Below are 20292 nucleotides of genomic sequence, written 5' to 3' on the forward strand. Positions count from 1 at the left end.
ATATTGAATTGTGACCATATCCTATTATATATATTGAAAGCAATGTGCTGCTAATGCAAATACTGGAATCCATCATATCACACTACATGGTCTCTAAGAATTCATTACAATAGATATTTGCAACCAAATGAACTGCTGCTTTTTTGTGTAATTGTAAAGAGAATGCAGAATATCTATGTTCACTTCACAAATAAGCATACATTTCTTGGCTTTTATAACATTTGTGCTTAAACAAAAGAAAATATTGGTTATAACTTTTGAGTTGTAGGATTTGTAATTTTTGCATTTGTTATTTGAAGCGTTACTGTCATTTAAATAACATTTTAAATACATTTTTTTAAAGATATAGCCAGGTAATAAAGTGTGCGGCTGTGCGCATCATTCTCAATGTTAGTCATCAATCCGACTAATTGCAGGAGAAGGGCTCCATTATAGCAGAGAGGGAAATGTTCAGCTAACCACATATGTGTAATGGTACGCCCCACCTCGGTGCTCGGACAGCTGAAGGACGCCAGAAACAAAATCACGAAAGGAGATCCAGCTTTCAAGATAGTAGTCCTTAAATAGTTTATTTCTTTATTTCTTCAGCATACAAAATAGAGATGAAAAGTAGAAGATATTAAAAGCACGAATGACGCATTTCGGACGCCATGTTATTAGTCATTAAAAGTCTATGGAGCCGATCTCCTGGAATTAGTTGGATCAAACGGCAAGCCGGGGAGAAAAACGCACAGCCTTGTACTTCACCTATATCTAGAGATCAGTGGGGTCAGCACTATAGATAGATGATAAGTTGTCATTATGACAAAACCCCTTCATATTCAAGAGTCCATTATTATTATGTCAAATGTTAGTACTTTTGTATTAATTATTTTGACTAAACTCAACTCTGTTTAGAAAGGGGAAATTCTCCTTTCTGTGTTGGTTCAGATGCTCCTATGCATGGGTCACCTTTTTTGAACCAGAAATATGCTCAGAGCAGTGTGACTTCCCTTCCCATATGCTCCTGACCAATCATATAAATTCCATTACTCTGAGAGGCGATATTGAGCACAGAACTTCCCAGGCTTTTAAATCTGTAATCCATGATGGGAGCGATAAAAAAATATAAATAAAAAAAAATCACATATAAAAGGAGGCTTCTCAGTACATACATCCAAGATATGCCATAATAGTCTGATCAGTGGGAGCAAATAGTTAACCATTCTGCTTTCAGAAAATTCAGGTGGGGCTTCCAGACTGACATGTCACTTTCCATGTGTTTCTTCGGTTTTGTTCTAGTGATCAGTGGAGGTCACAGCCATAAACTCCTTCCAGTCACACACTTATGGTATAGATGGTATATCCTATCAACTATGCCATTAAAGGGGTACTCTGCCCCTAGACAGATATTATCCCCAATCCAAAGGTTAGGGGATAAGATGTCTGATCCCTGCTGCACCCGGCGGTAATTTAGAGCATCGAGTGCAGCGCTCATCATGACCGAGCCCCCTCAATGCATGTCTAAGGGAGTTGGCGTGACGGACGTCATGCCCCCTCCCATAGACTTGCATTGAGGAGGAGTGGCCATGATGTCACGAGCCTCCACCCTGCATCACCAGTCATCCGGCACGGAGCGAAGTTCGCTCCTTGCACCAGATCTTCGGGGTGCCGCAGCTGAGTTTGCGGGGGTCCCCAGTGGCAGGACCCCCGCGATCAGACATCTTATCCTTTATCCTTTAGATAGGGGATAAGATGTCTAGGGGCGGAGTACCCCTTTAATGTCTGTACTGGAAACCAGTACTTGTGAAGTGAATGGATTTGCTCTTCAAATTTTCTTTTTACAATTAAAATATACCAACGTTTACCAAGATTTCTGTGGCAATTTATGTAATCGTATCACTAAAAGGGAAGCTTAGTTGAAATACTTTAGCATGGAACTTTGCTCTGATAGAATTTGGAAATTGAATAAAACTAGTTCATGTAGCAATGCAAAACCATTAGCATATAAGAGGATTTTTGCCTTGTAAATCTGGGCCTAAATGTTGATCACTGCTATATATGTAATGAAGATGTTTTGAGTGCCTTAGTGTTTGTTGGAATTATCAGTGCTGTACATAGATAGCAAACATACGTATAAGCCAACAACTGGTGATGCCTATCTGCTGCTCACATATACGCTATATGTAATCCAGAAGATTCTCATTATCATTCTCACCTATCCTTTCAATGCACATGAACTGTTGTCAAGAATATTTAATCATTAATGTATATGAACATTTCAGTAAATATATAAATATATATATATATTGTTAGTAGATGGACTTTTTTTTAGAAGATGTGTTTTGCCCCTTTTGCTATTTTTCAGCTAAATAAACATATGCTTTGACATCTTTGAATGACTCTTTGCCTATGTGTCCTACTTTTCCTATGTTAGATAAATTATTTGATAATTATGCTACTGCATTATTACAAGTGTTGGCTACTAACAGAATCCATCCAGACACTCCAGGCAGTACCCTTTTTTCTGTTTAAGGGTATGGTCCCAGGTAGCTCTTATGCAGCATATTTCACGCTGTGCAAAATCTGCTACACAGCAGGAAATACACTGCGTTTTCTCCGTTAAACACAAAGCTACCCAGCGGCAACCTTGTGTGTTCAGTGAGGTTTGGAGGCAGGACCGTGTGCCAGTGTGACTGTGACACGTGACCCTGACTCCGAACCTCACTGAACACACACGGCTGCCACCGGGTATCCCTGTTTGTATGCTCAGCCGAGAATATGCAGAGTATTTCCTGTTGCACAGTGGAGTGAAATATGCTGCATAGGCGTTACACAGGACTTAATTCCAGTACTTAATAGCTGCTGAATACTACAGAGGAAATTCTTTTTTTTTTTTTGGAACACAGAGCTCTTTGCTGACATCACGAGCACAGTGCTCTCTGATGACATCTCTGTCCATTATTAGAACTGTCCAAAGTAGGAGAAAATCCCCATAGCAAACATATGGTGCTCTGGACAGTTCCTAAAATGGACAGAGATGTCAGCAGAGAGCTCTGTGTTCCAAAAATAAAATAATTTCCTCTGTAGTATTCAGCAGCTAATAAGTATTGGAAGGATTAAGATTTTTTAATAGAAGTAATTTACAAATCTGTAGAGCAAAGTAGAAAGATAGTCAGCTCACCCGGCCACCGCACGGCAATATAATCCTCCAAGGATATGAAGAAAGCTGGTAGATTCCAGCGATTAAGAAACTTCACCTTTATTGGAACCACGTAAAATCATCGACATGGAGAGAATTCAGTAAGACAAACATTTAAAATTCCAGGAGTCAGCGCCAAGCATGACGCGTTTCAGGTCATGTGACCTTTCATCAGATGCATGGTGGGAAGCAGAAGGGTGGGGGAATAAATCCCAGTCTCCTAATGGAACAGGTAAGTAAGATTTCTATCCTACGTCCCAGGGATTAACCCTATCCGTTCCAAAAATAGAGACACCCATCTGCTATACATAACAGGTACAAAATCATAAATCATTAAACACCTATAACCATAGTTACAAAATAAGTGCAAACAATATATATGAAACCTGTATATTTTTTAGGGAGAAACAAAGTGTATATTTAGAGGAAAAAGGTTGCCAAAACACTAATAATTATAAATAATAATACAATAGATAATAATATATATAAAGCATCAATGGCAACCTAAAAATAGTTAGTAGTGAAGAATGACGTCCGATTTTAAATTTAACCCATGTGGTTGAAATGTGTGCAAAGAGTAAATCCAAAAGATTTCCCTATTGCGTAATGATTTGATGCGGTTTCCACCTCTGTCATGTGAACAAACTATCTCAATACCTGAGAAAGAAAAATGGGCTACATTACCATCGTGAACATTTTTAAAATGTTTGGAGACATTTGATGCGTTAGTGTAAGAACTGCTGCCAATGGCTCTAAGATGTTCCTGGATGCCTTTTTTCAAAGTTCTTTTAGTGCTGCCGATATAGGATACATTGCAGCTATTACAATCTATTTTGTATATTACATAAGTAGATTCGCAATTGATAAATTGTTTAATCGGCACAGAATTTGAATCAGGAATTGAAATCGTAGAAGTCTTGGCAGCATGTGCACACACGACGCATCTAGGTAAACCGCATTTGAAAAACCCATTTAGTTTAATCCATGAACGAGAACCGGCAGTGGAGGCAAGTGGCAAAGCACTTGGAGATAAAAGATTACCTAGATTAGGGGCCCGTCTACTCGAAAAATTTATACCATTTTTTAAATATTTATTAAGGATGGTGTCCTGACATAAGATAGGTAAAAATGTATTGATAATAGATTTAACCCCTTAAGGACCGGAGGTTTTTCCGTTTTTGCATTTTCGTTTTTTGCTCCTTGCCTTTAAAAAATCATAACTCTTTCAAATTTACACCTAAAAATCCATATGATGGCTTATTTTTTGCGCCACCAATTCTACTTTGTAATGACGTCAGTCATTTTGCCCAAAAATCTATGGTGAAGCGGGAAAAAAAATCATTGTGCGACAAAATTGAAAAAAAAAACGCTGTTTTGTAACTTTTGGGGGCTTCCGTTTCTACGTAGTACATTTTTCGGTAAAAATGACACCTGATATGTATTCTGTAGGTCCATACGATTAAAATGATACCCTACTTATATAGGTTTGATTTTGTCGGACTTCTGGAAAAAATCATAACTACATGCAGGAAAATTAATACGTTTAAAATTGTCATTTTCTGACCCCTATAACTTTTTTATTTTTCCGTGTATGGGGCGGTATGAGGGCTCATTTTTTGCGCCGTGATCTGAAGTTTTTAACGGTACCATTTTTGCATTGATAGGACTTATTGATCACTTTTTATTCATTTTTAAATGATATAAAAAGTGACCAAAAATGCACTATTTTGGACTTTGGAATTTTTTTGCGCGCACGCCATTGACCGAGCGGTTTAATTAATGATATATTTTTATAATTCGGACATTTCCGCACGCGGTGATACCACATATGTTTATTTTTATTTTTATTTACACTGTGTTTTTTTTTTTATTGGAAAAGGGGGGTGATTCAAACTTTTAATAGGGGAGGAGTTAAATGATGTTTATTCACTTTTTTTTTTCACTTTTTTTTTGCAGTGTTATAGGTCCCATAGGGACCTATAACACTGCACACACTGATCTTCTATGTTGATCACTGGTTTCTCATAAGAAACCAGTGATCAACGATTCTGCCGCATGACTGCTCATGCCTGGATCTCAGGCACTGAGCAGTCATTCGGCGATCGGACAGCGAGGAGGCAGGTAGGGGCCCTCCCGCTGTCCTGTCAGCTGTTCGGGATGCCGCGATTTCACCGCGGCTATCCCGAACAGCCCACTGAGCTAGCCGGGATGCTTTCGGTTTCACTTTAGACGCGGCGTTCAACTTTGAACGCCGCGTCTAAAGGGTTAATAGCGCGCGGCACAGCGATCAATGCCGCGCGCTATTAGCCACGGGTCCCGGCCGTTGTTAGAGGCCGGGCCCGACCCGCTATGACGCGGGGCCACGCCGTGGCCCCGCGTTATAGATCGGGAGTGGACACATGACGTTCCAGTACGTCATGTGTCCTTAAGGGGTTAATACTATTAAATTCTAGACTGTAAGTAGTAGTAAAGGTAGGCTTCGATACCATATTCGAAAATGTTTGATTAGGTCTCGGTATAAGGAGGCTATCTCTAGATTTTTGTAAAACTTTCCGTTTGGCTCTGTTCAGACACCAGGGCTGGTAACCTCTCTGACCCAAATGATAAAAGATATTATTTGATTCTATTTGAAAAGATTCATCTGTGGAGCAATTTCTGCGAGCACGAGTCAGTTCACCCACCGGGACGGCTAAAACCGTATGTTTTGGGTGACATGACTCTGCGCGCAGAATGGTGTTACCTGCAGTCGATTTTCTGTATGTGGAAGTGTGAACGCGTCCCTGTCTGCTGTCAAGTAAAATGTCCAGAAATGGAGTGACGGATCTGTGCCAGGTTGATGTAAAAAACAAATTATGAGGATTATTATTAACATAATCAACAAAACAGAAAGCACTGTGTTCGGAGGACGACCAAATTATATGCATGGATGTAGATCTTTATTGTATGCTTAATAAGCGTATCTTAAATGATGAGGTCAAATATACACCTATTACATATAAACATTCGGTAAAGAATGAAATATTGGTGTAATGGGATTAGAAACCCATATGTAATCAAATTCTTTTTGTGATAGTACCCCTAAAGATAAACCATATCTAAGTAACGATTCCAATTTGGAAGAAAACAAAGTGGTGGGATTATATGTAATAGGTGTATATTTGACCTCATCATTTAAGATACGCTTATTAAGCATACAATAAAGATCTACATCCATGCATATAATTTGGTCGTCCTCCGAACACAGTGCTTTCTGTTTTGTTGATTATGTTAATAATAATCCTCATAATTTGTTTTTTACATCAACCTGGCACAGATCCGTCACTCCATTTCTGGACATTTTACTTGACAGCAGACAGGGACGCGTTCACACTTCCACATACAGAAAATCGACTGCAGGTAACACCATTCTGCGCGCAGAGTCATGTCACCCAAAACATACGGTTTTAGCCGTCCCGGTGGGTGAACTGACTCGTGCTCGCAGAAATTGCTCCACAGATGAATCTTTTCAAATAGAATCGGATAATATCTTTTATCGTTTGGGTCAGAGAGGTTACCAGCCCTGGTGTCTGAACAGAGCCAAATGGAAAGTTTTACAAAAATCTAAAGATAGCCTCCTTATACCGAGACCTAATCAAACATTTTCGAATACGGTATCGAAGCCTACCTTTACTACTACTTACAGTCTAGAATTTAATAGTATTAAATCTATTATCAATAAATTTTTACCTATCTTATGTCAGGACACCATCCTTAATAAATATTTAAAAAATGGTATAAATTTTTCGAGTAGACGGGCCCCTAATCTAGGTAATCTTTTATCTCCGAGTGCCTTGCCACTTGCCTCCACTGCCGGTTCTCGTTCATGGATTAAACTAAATGGGTTTTTCAAATGCGGTTTACCTAGATGCGTCGTGTGTGCACATGCTGCCAAGACTTCTACGATTTCAATTCCTGATTTGAATTCTGTGCCGATTAAACAATTTATCAATTGCGAATCTACTCATGTAATATACAAAATAGATTGTAATAGCTGCAATGTATCCTATATCGGCAGCACTAAAAGAACTTTGAAAAAAAGGCATCCAGGAACATCTTAGAGCCATTGGCAGCAGTTCTTACACTAACGCATCAAATGTCTCCAAACATTTTAAAAATGTTCACGATGGTAATGTAGCCCATTTTTCTTTCTCAGGTATTGAGATAGTTTGTTCACATGACAGAGGTGGAAACCGCATCAGATCATTATGCAATAGGGAAATCTTTTAGATTTACTCTTTGCGCACATTTCAACCACATGGGTTAAATTTAAAATCGGACGTCATTCTTCACTACTAACTATTTTTAGGCTGCCATTGATGCTATATATATATATATTATTATCTATTGTATTATTATTTATAATTATTAGTGTTTTGGAAACCTTTTTCTCCCTAAAAAATATACAGGTTTCATATATATTGTTTGCACTTATTTTGTAACTATGGTTATAGGTGTTTAATGATTTATGATTTTGTACCTGTTATGTATAGCAGATGGGTGTCTCTATTTTTGGAATGGATAGGGTTAATCCCTGGGTCGTAGGATAGAAATCTTACTCACCTGTTCCATTAGGAGACTGGGATTTATTCCCCCACCCTTCTGCTTCCCACCATGCATCTGATGAAAGGTCACATGACCTGAAACGCGTCATGCTTGGCGCTGACTCCTGGAATTTTAAATGTTTGTCTTACTGAATTCTCTCCATGTCGAGGATTTTACGTGGTTCCAATAAAGGTGAAGTTTCTTAATCGCTGACATCTACCTGCTTTCTTCATAATTTACAAATCTGTTTAACTTTCTGGCACCAGTTGATTTAAAAAAAAAAAAAAAAAGTTTTCCTACGGAGTACCCCTTTAAAGGGCCTAGATACTGTGAAAGGCCAGGCAAAAGTACACACTGGCTGGTGTTGTACACAAATGCTTTTTTAAGCGTACTGGAGCACATTGTCCTCCCCCCATAAGTGCATACTGTCACGATTCGGCTGGCAGGAGGTGGATCCTCTGTGCCAGAGAGGGATTGGCGTGGACCGTGCTAGTGGACCGGTTCTAAGTTACTACTGGTATTCACCAGAGCCCGCCGCAAAGCGGGATGGTCTTGCAGCGGCGGTAGTAACCAGGTCGTATCCACTAGCAACGGCTCAACCTCTCTGACTGCTGAAGATAGGCGCGGTACAAGGGAGTAGACAAGAGCAAGGTCGGACGTAGCAGAAGGTCGGGGCAGGCAGCAAGGATCGTAGTCAGGGGCAACGGCAGGAGGTCTGGAACACAGGCTAGAAACACACAAGGAAACGCTTTCACTGGCACAATGGCAACAAGATCCGGCCAGGGAGTGCAGGGGAAGTGAGGTATACATAGGGAGTGCACAGGTGAACACACTAATTAGAAAAACTGCGCCAATAAGTGGCGCAGTGGCCCTTTAAATCGCAGAGACCCGGCGCGCGCGCGCCGTAGGGAGCGGGGCCGCGCGCGCAGGGACAGGACCGACGGAGAGCGAGTCAGGTACGGGAGCCGGGGTGCGCATCGCGAGCGGGCGCCACCCGCATCGCGAATCGCATCCCGGCTGGAGGCGGTATCGCAGCGCACCCGGTCAGTGGATCTGACCGGGGCGCTGCAGTAGCGAGGATGTGGCGAGCGCTCCGGGGAGGAGCGGTGACCCGGAGCGCTCGGCGTAACAGTACCCCCCCCCCCTTGGGTCTCCCCCTCTTCTTGGAGCCTGAGAACCTGAGGACCAGACTTTTGTCTAGGATGTTGTCCTCAGGTTCCCAGGATCTCTCTTCAGGACCACAGCCCTCCCAATCAACCAAAAAAAATTTTTTCCCTCTGACCGTCTTGGAGGCCAGTATCTCCTTTACGGAGAAGATGTCAGAGGAACCGGAAACAGGAGTGGGAGAAACAAGTTTGGGAGAGAAACGGTTGATGATGAGTGGTTTAAGAAGAGAGACATGAAAGGCATTAGGAATACGAAGAGAAGGAGGAAGAAGAAGTTTGTAAGAGACAGGATTAATTTGGCACAAGATTTTGAAAGGACCAAGATAGCGTGGTCCCAGTTTGTAGCTGGGGACACGGAAGCGGACATATTTAGCGGAGAGCCATACCTTGTCTCCGGGAGAAAAAATGGGGGGAGCTCTTCTTTTCTTATCGGCAAACTTTTTCATGCGAGATGAAGCCTGTAAAAGAGATCACGAGTCACTTCATCCACAGCGGGCAAACCAGAGGGCAAGGGAGTAGGGAGGGGGAAGAGGGTGACGGCCGTACACCACGAAAAATGGGGATTTAGAAGAAGATTCAGAGACTCTGAAGTTGTACGAGAATTCGGCCCATGGTAGAAGATCTGCCCAGTCATCCTGGCGGGAGGAAACAAAATGCCGTAAATAGTCACCCAGGACCTGGTTAATTCTTTCTACTTGCCCATTGGATTGAGGATGATAAGCAGAAGAGAAGTTTAATTTAATCTTGAGTTGTTTACAGAGAGCCCTCCAGAATTTTGACACGAATTGGACGCCTCTATCCGAGACGATCTGCGTGGGCAAACCGTGAAGACGAAAAATGTGTACAAAAAATTGTTTTTCCAACTGAGGCGCTGAAGGAAGACCAGGAAGAGGAATAAAATGTGCCATCTTGGAAAATCGATCAACGACCACCCAAACAACAGTGTTGCGACTTCCGGTTCCGGCGCGGCCATGTGAGGAGCGGAGGGACGGAGCTCCTGTACCCCACACCCCAGAACGGCACAGTACCGGGCGACTTTGCCCCGCTCGCGATCCCTGCACGGACCTGCTCCCCCGTGAGGGCTCCGGAGACCAGCCAGCAGCGGAGATCTCACTCCCCGTGCTTTACCGGACAGCGCAGCGATCTCGGAGTTCCGGAAGCTGAATGCGATAGTGGGCGCCGGAGAGAGGACCGGGATTACAGCTGGGCGGCCTGAAGAAGACTGCGGAAAACCCGGTGAGCACAAAAACTGGTGCCCGCAGTCAGGACAAGCCCCGGGGCGGGTAGAGGGGGCCCTCATCGGGTGCACTCAGCTGGTTACCTACACAGCGCCACTCAGCGCCATCTTGGCCCCTCTGAGCCACCACTGACTATTCTTCCCTTTCCCCTGCTGAGCTGCTATTGCAACGGGGCATTACCACACTGGCTTTAGGGAGTGACTACATAACGGACATAACAGCCAAGTCATGGATAAATTTGTCCACAAGGGACCTCAGGGCCCGGCAGTCTCTGGATTGCACGCATCTCCTGCGCCCTCTGGGCCCCCCCGCCCCCCTACCCCTCAGCACGAGACCACAAACGGCGCCTCTATTTCTGCTGCAATGGAAGTGACTGGTAGCCAACTCCTGTTCTCTCAACTTGCAGAGTCCCCTGGTCTGGGGGTCCAGCTCTCAGATGCCATGGCCGCAGGACCCTCTGTGGGGGGTTTACCGGCCCACCCTGATCTACAGGCACTGGCCGCAGCGCTAGTTTCTCTCATCACCCCCACGATACAGAGAACTTTAGAAAATACCATACGTGACACCCTAACGCAGATACGCACGGATTTGGGCGCTCAGGAGGGCCGCATTGGCGAGATGGAGCATAGAATTGTTGCGCTTGAGGATGAGAACAGCGGCCTGGCTACTAAATTGCGCCAAATGGACACAGATTTATGCTATGTTAGCGGAAAGCTGGAAGATTTAGAGAACCGTTCACAGCGCAGCAATCTGCGTTTGGTAGGCGTTACTGAGTTGCTCCTTCCTGCGGACCTTCAAGATTTTTGCGAGAGTGATCTACCTAAGGCGCTGGGTCTGCCACACAAATGCAGGGTGGAGAGGGCACACCGTATAGGCAAATTGCCTGACCGTAATGTTGCTTCCAAGGCGGGTGTAGATAGCCGTCCGCGTCAAGTAATATTTAAACTGCTCGACTACAACGACAAGGTTAGCATCCTGAGAGCGTTTCGAAAGCGCACAACACCTCTGACATTCCGTAACAAGAAGATGCTGATATTTGAAGATTTTTCGGCTGATGTAGCGAAGAGAAGGAAAGCTTTCAGCAATGTTTGCACTGCCTTATACAATGCCAAACGCCGCTTTCAACTGCAATACCCAGCCACATTAAAAGTGCACATGCCGGATGGATCTTTTCGCTCCTACCAGACTCCGTCAGCAGCCAAGGCGGAACTGCGAGATGTGCTAGCGGACCACCAGAGACACCCAAGACATTCACCTGCCCACCAGGACCCCTCAAGAGATCAAGGTCCCCTGGCACAGAGACCCGCCCGTCGTAAGGAGGGGAGGGACCGATCACCTGCAGAGGGAAGGAAGAGAAAGAAGTCTCCAAAACGGAGGAGCAGAAGCCGTAGTAGCAGATCCTCGTCACCGGACTGAATCCCGGTCTTACAGCTATTGTTTCCACGCACCCCCCCTCTCTTTTTTCTTTCTTTTCCCCCAGCTTCCGATAAAGTACACGGACATGCGGTCTTGCAGAGCAGCTGATCCAGGATGACATCATAGAAGCTACTCTCATTTCTACCACGGCTGAGAATATAGGACTGCACTGTATAACGGGTATTGTTCATCCTTATCCCCCGTGCTTGACTCTTGGGACTTGAGATTTTGAGTTATTGGCCATAATATTTTGAGGGGACTGTTCCATTATTACAGATTGGACTATGGCGGCTCTATGTATATCGTTAATGGGTATGTCTCGGGAGTGGGGCGGGGTCATGTGTACGGGTGGGTGTGGGGAGGGGTGTTCCTGTCTCCTCTCATGTCTGAAAAAAGTGAAGTCCACATCCAGTCAGGGGGTTGCCATTTTTCCACACAGGGCTTCCCTCACTGTTGGAGTTACAGATATGGTTTTTTCATGTTTTTTTTTATAATTTAAATGTTTTTTTCTTACGAGCTGCGCAGGCAGGGGCACACTCTAAGTTGAAAGGTTCAGGATTACTGTGGCGCTCCCCTTCTGCGAGCTCTTGTCATGTGCTGAGGTACTTCGATAGCTTGCGCTGGCGATCCCTGCTCTTCCCCTGTCTGCCCATAGTCCTGGGAGTTTCCCTTGGGTGGGTTTTTGTGTTGTGTCCCTACGTCTCCCTGTGCATTACTGTTACCCTTCCTCAATGTATTCACGATGTGTAGAATTGTTTCGTGGAATGTGAAGGGTCTAAGATCACCTCAGAAGAGAATGTCCATCCTTCGATATCTCAAGCGCTTGAGGCCGGATGTGGTTCTTTTGCAGGAGACACATCTGACCGCAACCGATTTCCCTAGAATGAGGAAGTTGTGGGTGGGTAGTGTGTATGGTTCCCCGGCGGTGGACCGAAAGGCGGGTGTATTGATTCTGATACACAAGGCATTCCAACACCATTTGATCTCCCATACACATGATGATGCGGGACGTCTTTCCCATATTTCCTTAATACATGGCGAGCAATCTTATGCTATTTATAATGTATATGCACCGAATGGAGATAACGCCTCTTTCTTTCGTTCCCTAACAGATGAGTTAACTAGTTCAGCAGGTCTGCAGGTAGTGGTTGGAGGTGACCTGAACTCGGTGGTGGATCCTCTGGTGGACAGGAGAGGGGCGACATCGACGCCAGTGGCCATCCGACAGAGTGACAGGGTCCTGCAACCGTTTCTGTCCAGTACAGGCTTGGTGGATGCCTGGAGACATTTTCATCCCGATGGTCGTGAGTATACGCACTACTCCCACACACACAATTCCTGGTCCCGAATTGATTACCTCATGATTAGTCCTTCCCTTTGCCCTAGGGTGACTGTAACGGACATCTCTGACCTGATCATTTCTGACCACTCCCCTGTAGTGTTGGAGTTTCAGCAATCACACCCGAAGGGGACTGACTTTTTGTGGCGCTTCCCTTCTTATTTAGCGAAGGATGAGTCTTTTCAAGATCTTCTTCGGGGGTGGTGGCTGGAATTTCAAACTGACAATGCCCAACATGAAGGGGACCCTGCCCTTTTCTGGGAGACAGCCAAGGTAGTCCTGAGAGGTAAAATAATGGCCTATCATTCCACGTTAAAGCGTAAGTCGCAAGAGGGACATGCGGCCGCCAGTTCTCGCTTAGCCGCAGCATATTCCAAGTTTGTATCTTCCTCGACCCCCCCCAATAAACTGGCGTGGCAGACAGCACGTGCCGACTATGAACTATGGTTAGACAGGAGGGAGCGAATTTATCGCTCACATTACGATCTCCAGCTGTTTAAACAGGGAAACAAGGCAGGTCGCTTGCTGGCTAGACTAGCGAAGGGTCCACATTCATCTGCGCATGTGCTTGCTCTGAAGGACACCCAGGGCCAAATTAGTAGAGACCCGAAGGCTGTAAGTGCTCTATTGGGTGCTTACTATGCGGACTTGTACTCCGCTCCACCTGACGCAGGTACAGAGGGCCGGGACTTTTTGGACAAAGTGAGTCTCCCAAAGTTGTCTGAGGACCAACGACGAGAGCTGAACATAGCCATCACAGTAGAAGAGGTTAGGGGGGCTATCAGATCTCTAGCCAATGGGAAGGCCCCGGGACCGGACGGTTATCCGGGGGAATTTTATAAACCCCTAGTTGATCAGGTCACTCCTGCCCTGACGGCTTACTTTAATGGTGTCCTGTCTGGTGGAAACTTGTCGGCGGGAGCAAAACTAGCCTTCATTAAGGTTCTCCCCAAGCCGGGCAAGGATCCGCTAGATCCTGGCTCCTATCGTCCAATATCACTTATTAATCAGGATGTTAAATTACTTACCAAAATATTAGCGGACCGGTTAGCGATACTGTTGCCCGAGTTGATAGGGGATCATCAAGTGGGTTTTGTAAAAACGCGTTCAGCTGTCACGAACATACGGAAGGTTCTAGCGGTCATGGATAGTGTAGGCAGAAGGCCTGCGGTTATGCCCCACCCTGCACTGCTCGCTCTAGATGCGGAAAAAGCGTTCGATAATGTCCGGTGGGATTGGTTGCATTTGGTTCTAGAACGCTTTGGTATCACAGGGAGGTTCAGTGGTTTCCTGGAAAACCTCTATTCTGGCCTGGCAGCCAGGGTGTATGCCCCGGGCTTTTTGTCTCCATATATCCAACTGCATAGAGGGACACGACAGGGGTGTCCTCTATCGCCCCTTTTGTTTGATTTAGCAATTGAACCCTTGGCGCGCTTTTTGCTCGCTTCGGACACGTACAAGGGTATAGCGGTGGGTTCCAGAGAACTCAAAATATCCTTGTTTGCAGATGATGTCCTAATGTTCTTGGATGACCCAGGGCGGGATGTTCCCAAGGTATTGTCTTTTCTAGCCGGGGTGGAAGGTTTCATGGGCTATAAAGTGAACGCATCCAAAAGTGTGCTCCTTCCTTTGGGGAAGGGCCCGCCTCACTGGGAGCGGATGGCTGGGGATTTAGGGATCACTTATAGCACTTCTTCCATTCTCTACCTGGGGATTAGGATAGGGAGAACCGCGGATACACTATATGCGTTGAATTTTACCCCGGTGATTAAGAAGATAGTGGACGAGTTGGCACGGTGGAAAGACCTTCCGCTGTCCTTTATGGGACGTTGTCATCTGGTGAAGATGATAAGTTTTCCCAGGCTACTTTACCCTCTGCAGACACTCCCAATATTGCTGAAGCACGTAGATGTCAGGACACTCAACGCAGCATTCACTAAATTCATATGGCATGGGAAGAGACCCAGAATTGCGCTTAAAAAGTTGATGCTGTGTAGGATGGAAGGGGGGGTCAACCTTCCCAATGTGAGGGGTTACAACTTGGTATGCTTGTTCCGCAATGTGATGGATTGGTTGCATGATTCATCATACTTCTCTAACCTATTGATTGAGCGAGAGCTGGCGGCACCGTGGTCATTGACAGCCCTACTACATACTTCCTACACTAAGCTACCCCCGCAGGTCAAGAGCTCGCAGGTCCTTAGGGATACCATTATTACATGGAAGGAACTCCGTAAGACTTTTGGCCTATCGCACTTGTTGTCCAAGCGAATGCCACTCAGAGGACACCCTGAATTCTCTCAAGGGACTTCATCTACCTGGCTTGCTCTTTGGGAGAGGGAGGGGGTTTTGAGGGCTAGTGATTTGTGGGACGAGGATCGAAGGTCATGGCTTTCACCTGCAGAGATGGTAACAAAATTCTCTTTACCCCAAACTCAATTGATCTATGCAAATCAATTATACTCCTTTTGTTCGACCCGACTTAGGAACCTGACAGTGGAAGCCCCTGTCCACTCTTTTGATGACATAGTAGGGGATGGTCCGAGGAAGACTTCCATTTCCCAATTATACCTAGCTTTACGGGGGAGACTTTTAAAATTCGACCCAAAACGCCTGTTTACCACATGGGAGAGATGTAAATCCAAAGAAAGGGCAAAATAATACCAGTATATTTAAAGTCGAGTGTGTTGATGACTAAAAATAAATCCTATATACACACTGGAACACCAATTTTATACACAAATAGAAAACTTTATTGAGAACATCATTTAGTAAAAGCAATTAAAAGGGACCGTATAGCCAGACAAAAAAGGAGTTGATAAGGCAGGTAATATATTATTGGTTAGTATGGCTACAGAGGTGCAAAATATGACATAGTTATTCTTAACTATACAGTAGAGCCACCAGTATAACAATAATTATAAGTTATACATCACAGTCCTATAAAGAATTGCACCACAAAGCAAACCTAACCTAGAAAAGAAGGTCACTGCATATATAGCCTCCAGCGAGTGGTCAGGAGAAAGGGGAAAGGAAAGTAAAGATGTGCAATTAAAGCACAGTGGATAAGCATTCCCAGAGAACTTCCCCACTCACAGAGCACAGGCTGGAAGACATAGACAGTGTACCTACCTACACAACACCAGTACCCCAACGTCGTTTCGCCGTTTGGCTTCCTCAGGGAGTATGACCTAGTCTAGTTTGTGGGGGTATATATACAACATACCAGCCAATAGGGATCTATAGGTAAATAATTACAATATAGTTCACCTGGATCGGTGACATGGTCCCGGTATCTGGCGCCATCTTGGTGCGCATCGCGCGTGCGCGATGACAAGGTGCGTCCACCATCGTCATCCCGCGAGACAGAGGGAATAACCCGCGCATGCGCGGTGCGCACCAAGAATAAAGGTATTAGGATCCGAAAAGACACGAGCGGATATCAAGGCATATCGTGCCTGAAATAATCAGGTAGTGGAAGATGGAGAAGAGAGGCGCCATTAAAAACAAAAAATAGAGAAAAAGAGAATGAGAAAATACAGAGGACAAAGCTCGGGAGGGAGCGCACCGTGTATGTATGCATGTGTCAGACTACAAGATATATCAAGGCTGCTCATAGAGTGGAGGCAGTGCAGCGGTCAGGCATGTACACACACCAACCCCATAGGGGGTTCAATCCCCATTGCAGGGGAAAAATATTTTTTGAAAAAAAAAAAATATACTTTTCATGTTTTTCATTAATTATAATAAAATAGTGAAAAGTGCCACAAAAGTGCAAGTGAATATAAGTGAGACATGCAAAGGAAAATGTGAAAAAAGTGAAAAAAACAGTGCAAAAAAGGTGACACATACAAGATAATGAACCTAATGTTGCTATGTTGCTGACTGAATTCTTCGCTAATAGAAGCGAAAAAAAGGGGGTTTAAGTGATAAGTGTGTATAAGTGAAGATATGTGATTTATTAAGGTGTATAGTGAATGATTGACATATATAAAAGTAGTTTATATAGTAAATACAAATAGTATATGTGCGAACTTAGGTGTTAGTGGTGTTAAATGGGAGAAGTGATGTACCCCATAGCCTATCGTGTACTAAAGGTGTATGAACAATATAAACATTTATTATGTATAAAAATTAGATAATTAGTGGCTGTATGTATATATGTCGAAGTGTATCAGACAAAACGACTGTTAATCAACACCTCCAAAGACAGAGGAATATATATCAATAATTTTATTCAACAATACTATGTATAACAATAATTCCTATAGTACCCGATTACTGGTGGCTCTACTCAATAAAGTGACAAGTGCTTTGCTGCTGATGGTCATCAATGCTCTCTTCAAATTTCCAGACTCTTTTGGATACGGGACCAATTTTGAAACCCTATAAAATGTGAAAAAAATGTATATGTATATATAATGAAAAGGAAAAAGAAACCAGAAAAAATTAGAAAAAATTAAAAAAGGTAGGGAAAATTCTTAAAATTTTTAAAAATAATTAGGACCACAAAACTAAAAGAGGATCAGATAGCAATAACTAGTGTTGATAAAAAGGATAGTAGAAGATTATACTATCACAAAAAATCACAGATATGGGGCAAAACTGTTATATTCATTGAGGCCAAAAGGAGTAGTGGTTCTCAATTTATAGATCCACATAGTTTCCTTCTGTGCCAAAGTCTTTCTCCAATTCCCCCCCCTCGGTCCAGGTACCACTCTATCAATGCCTCTCACCTTGAAGAGGGTGCTGTTGCAATCATGGTACTGACGAAAGTGGCGGGGTATGGTTTTTAGCTTCTGTAGATCTATTTCCTCCTTGGCTGCTTCAATTCCTAGGACATGTTCCCGTATTCTCCGACGGAATTCTCTGCAGGTAAGTCCAACATAAATCATGTTACAAGGACAGGTGGCGTAGTAGATCACTCCTGTGGTAATACAAGTAATAGGGTGTGTAATCACATATCTCTTGTCTGTACTCGAATTCCAAAATTCATTAGTGGTTTCTACATTTGGACAGGCTACACACCCCCCACAGGGTTTGCAGCCCCATTTTGGTCCTTTTGACCCAAACAATCGCCGCACTGGTTGTCCTCTATGATGGCTGTGGACCAGCATATCTCTGAGGCTCCTTGATCTCCGGTAAGTGATTGAAGGCTTATGTGATATATATTGAGACAGTATCGGGTCCATTTGTAAGATTGACCAGTGTTTACATAGGGCTCTTTGTAATTGACGCCACCTGGTGTTGTAAGTAGATATGTATCTTACCTGGTCATTTCCCTTTTTCCTTTTGGACTGGGTAAGCAGATTGCCTCGTGGTGTATCCTTAGCTCGTGCATAGCCTCTGGTGATATCCCTTTCTTGATATCCCCGTTCCTGAAAGCGTAGAGATAGATCATTAGCCTGTTTTTCAAAGTGTTCATCCGTGGAACAAATCCGTCGGATTCGCAGGAACTGACCTGTCGGGATATTGGAGACAAGTGCATGGGGGTGAGAAGAGGAAGCGTGAAGAAGAGTATTGGTAGAGGTTTTTTTGCGATACACATCTGTTGAGATATAACCATCTTGGTCAACATCAAACAATACATCCAGGAACTCCATTTTCGACCTCCCCCATTTATAGGTCAATTTTATGTTTAGTTCATTAGTATTCAGATATGTCATAAACGTGGACAACTCTTCTGCCGTGCCCTGCCAGACAAAGAGAATGTCATCTATATAGCGGCCCCACTGTAGAACTTTTTCAATATGAGGGGCGGGTTCAGTCATGAATATGGTCCTCTCCCACAGCCCCAGGAAAAGGTTGGCGTATGAGGGCGCACAGGCCGCCCCCATCGCCGTTCCCTGGAGCTGTAGGAAGACCACATCCTTGAACAAAAAGAAGTTATGCATTAATGCGAACTGAAGAAGTTGTAAAATGAACTCACTCAGTTCTGGGTCTAAATCCGACATCATTAGGTAAAATTGGGTTGCCGCCAATCCATCCGTGTGTCTGATTGATGTATACAGAGCTTCCACATCACAGGTGACCAGAAGGGTTTCGTTGTCCAATTGAACATCGTCCATTCTTTTTAGGATATCTGTGGTATCCTTGACATGAGATGGTAGAGACTCAACAAGGGGTTTTAGAAAGTGGTCCACATATCTGCAAATGGGTTCACAAAGAGAATTATTGCCAGAGACAATTGGACGCCCAGGTGGATTTTCCAACTGCTTGTGTATTTTGGGTAAAAGATATAATGTCGCAGTGGTAGGGTTCTCTGGCAGTAAGCTCTCTAGTTGTTTTTTCGTAATGAGGTTGCTCTCAAATGCATAACTCAATATATTCGACAATTCCTCTGTAAATTTTTGCATGGGATTAAATGTCAGGCGTTTATAACAAAGAGAATCTCTCAGCTGCCTCTGTGCCTCACGTTCATACATGGATCTAGGCCATAGGACGACATTGCCCCCTTTGTCCGAGGGTTTGATTACAATGTCGTCCATTTGACCCAGCTCCATTAATGCCCTTCTTTGTGCGGGTGTCAGATTGTCGCCTTTACGGTTGTTGGGAATTTTTTCAAGCTCAGCGGTTACCAGCCTGACAAAAATATCCACACTAGGGCATATTGTCAGTTGAGGGAAATTAGTGGAAGACGTAAGAACATGTTTAGGGAACTTACCCGTATTTGATGTATCCTGTTCTTCTAGGAGATCTTGAAGAGCTTGTAGTGCCTCAGTTTCTGCAGTCGTATTGGGAGATGCTGGTGCCTGAGCTGAAGATAAAGGTGCTTGTATAGGGGAGGGATGAAACAGTTTCTTAAAAATTAATTTCCGTGCGAATAATTGTAGATCTTTTACCGCTGTGAAGCAATCAAAAGAGGCAGCTGGTGAGAAAGTTAAACCTAAGCTTAGGACCTGTTCCTGTTCGGGAGTTAAGGTATGTTTAGACAGGTTAATTACCTTACGGTTAGTGTCGTTGCTCCTGGTGTTGACTCTCTCCTGCCTTTCATTTCTTGTGTTTGCTTTGTTGCGGTAGTTGCGTCGTCTCCCGTCATATTGTGCATTTCTCGCAGAGGACCTGGATGACGCCACAGATTCCACTCCTGTGGAAACGGATGATGAGACTGAAGGTGATCTTTGTCGTCTCTCCACTGGGCCCCGTTTCCACTTATACACCTTGTTATTAGAGAAATCATTAGAGTCTCTTAAGAATTTTTTTGATTTTGTAGCCTTAATTTGTTTTTCCCAGATAGTTTGGGATTCCTCCAAGTCTTGCTTGAATGATGGGTAGTCATTATTTGGCAGGATGGCAGCAATATCTGTCTCTGTCTTCTCAATTTGTATACCTAGCTCCATGAGTACCTGTGTATTATGTTCCATGATGATC

At 44.0% G+C, this 20292-nt stretch overlaps 1 protein-coding gene across 2 annotated transcripts; it reads right to left on the bottom strand.

Moving 5' to 3' along the window:
• Positions 1-16652: 16652 nt before the first annotated feature.
• On the bottom strand, positions 16653-19698 carry LOC130357979 (uncharacterized). 2 transcript variants are annotated; one of them, XM_056560773.1, is made up of 5 exons: positions 19586-19698; positions 18851-19068; positions 18192-18614; positions 17658-17790; positions 16653-17307 (listed from the first exon to the last, which is right to left on the bottom strand). In XM_056560773.1, the coding sequence occupies exons 3-5, from the start codon at positions 18509-18511 to the stop codon at positions 17212-17214; spliced, it is 549 nt and encodes a 182-aa protein (XP_056416748.1). In that variant the 5' UTR covers positions 18512-18614; positions 18851-19068; positions 19586-19698; the 3' UTR covers positions 16653-17211. The 2 variants fall into 2 exon arrangements, with proteins under 2 accessions (XP_056416748.1, XP_056416747.1); XM_056560772.1 differs by lacking the exons at positions 16653-17307; positions 18851-19068; positions 19586-19698 and having other exon boundaries at positions 17737-17790; positions 18192-18775.
• Positions 19699-20292: the final 594 nt, after the last annotated feature.

Source organism: Hyla sarda, chromosome 2 (assembly GCF_029499605.1).
Source record: "Hyla sarda isolate aHylSar1 chromosome 2, aHylSar1.hap1, whole genome shotgun sequence".
NCBI lineage: Eukaryota > Metazoa > Chordata > Amphibia > Anura > Hylidae > Hyla > Hyla sarda.

Coding starts and splice junctions, on each gene's coding strand:
- LOC130357979 (XM_056560772.1), bottom strand. CDS start 18,758: ATGGGGGCGGCCTGTGCGCCCTCATACGCCAACCTTTTCCTGGGGCTG. Junction 17,791..18,191: donor GGAAAAAGGGAAATGACCAG/GTAAGATACATA, acceptor ACTTACCTGCAG/AGAATTCCGTCGGAGAATAC.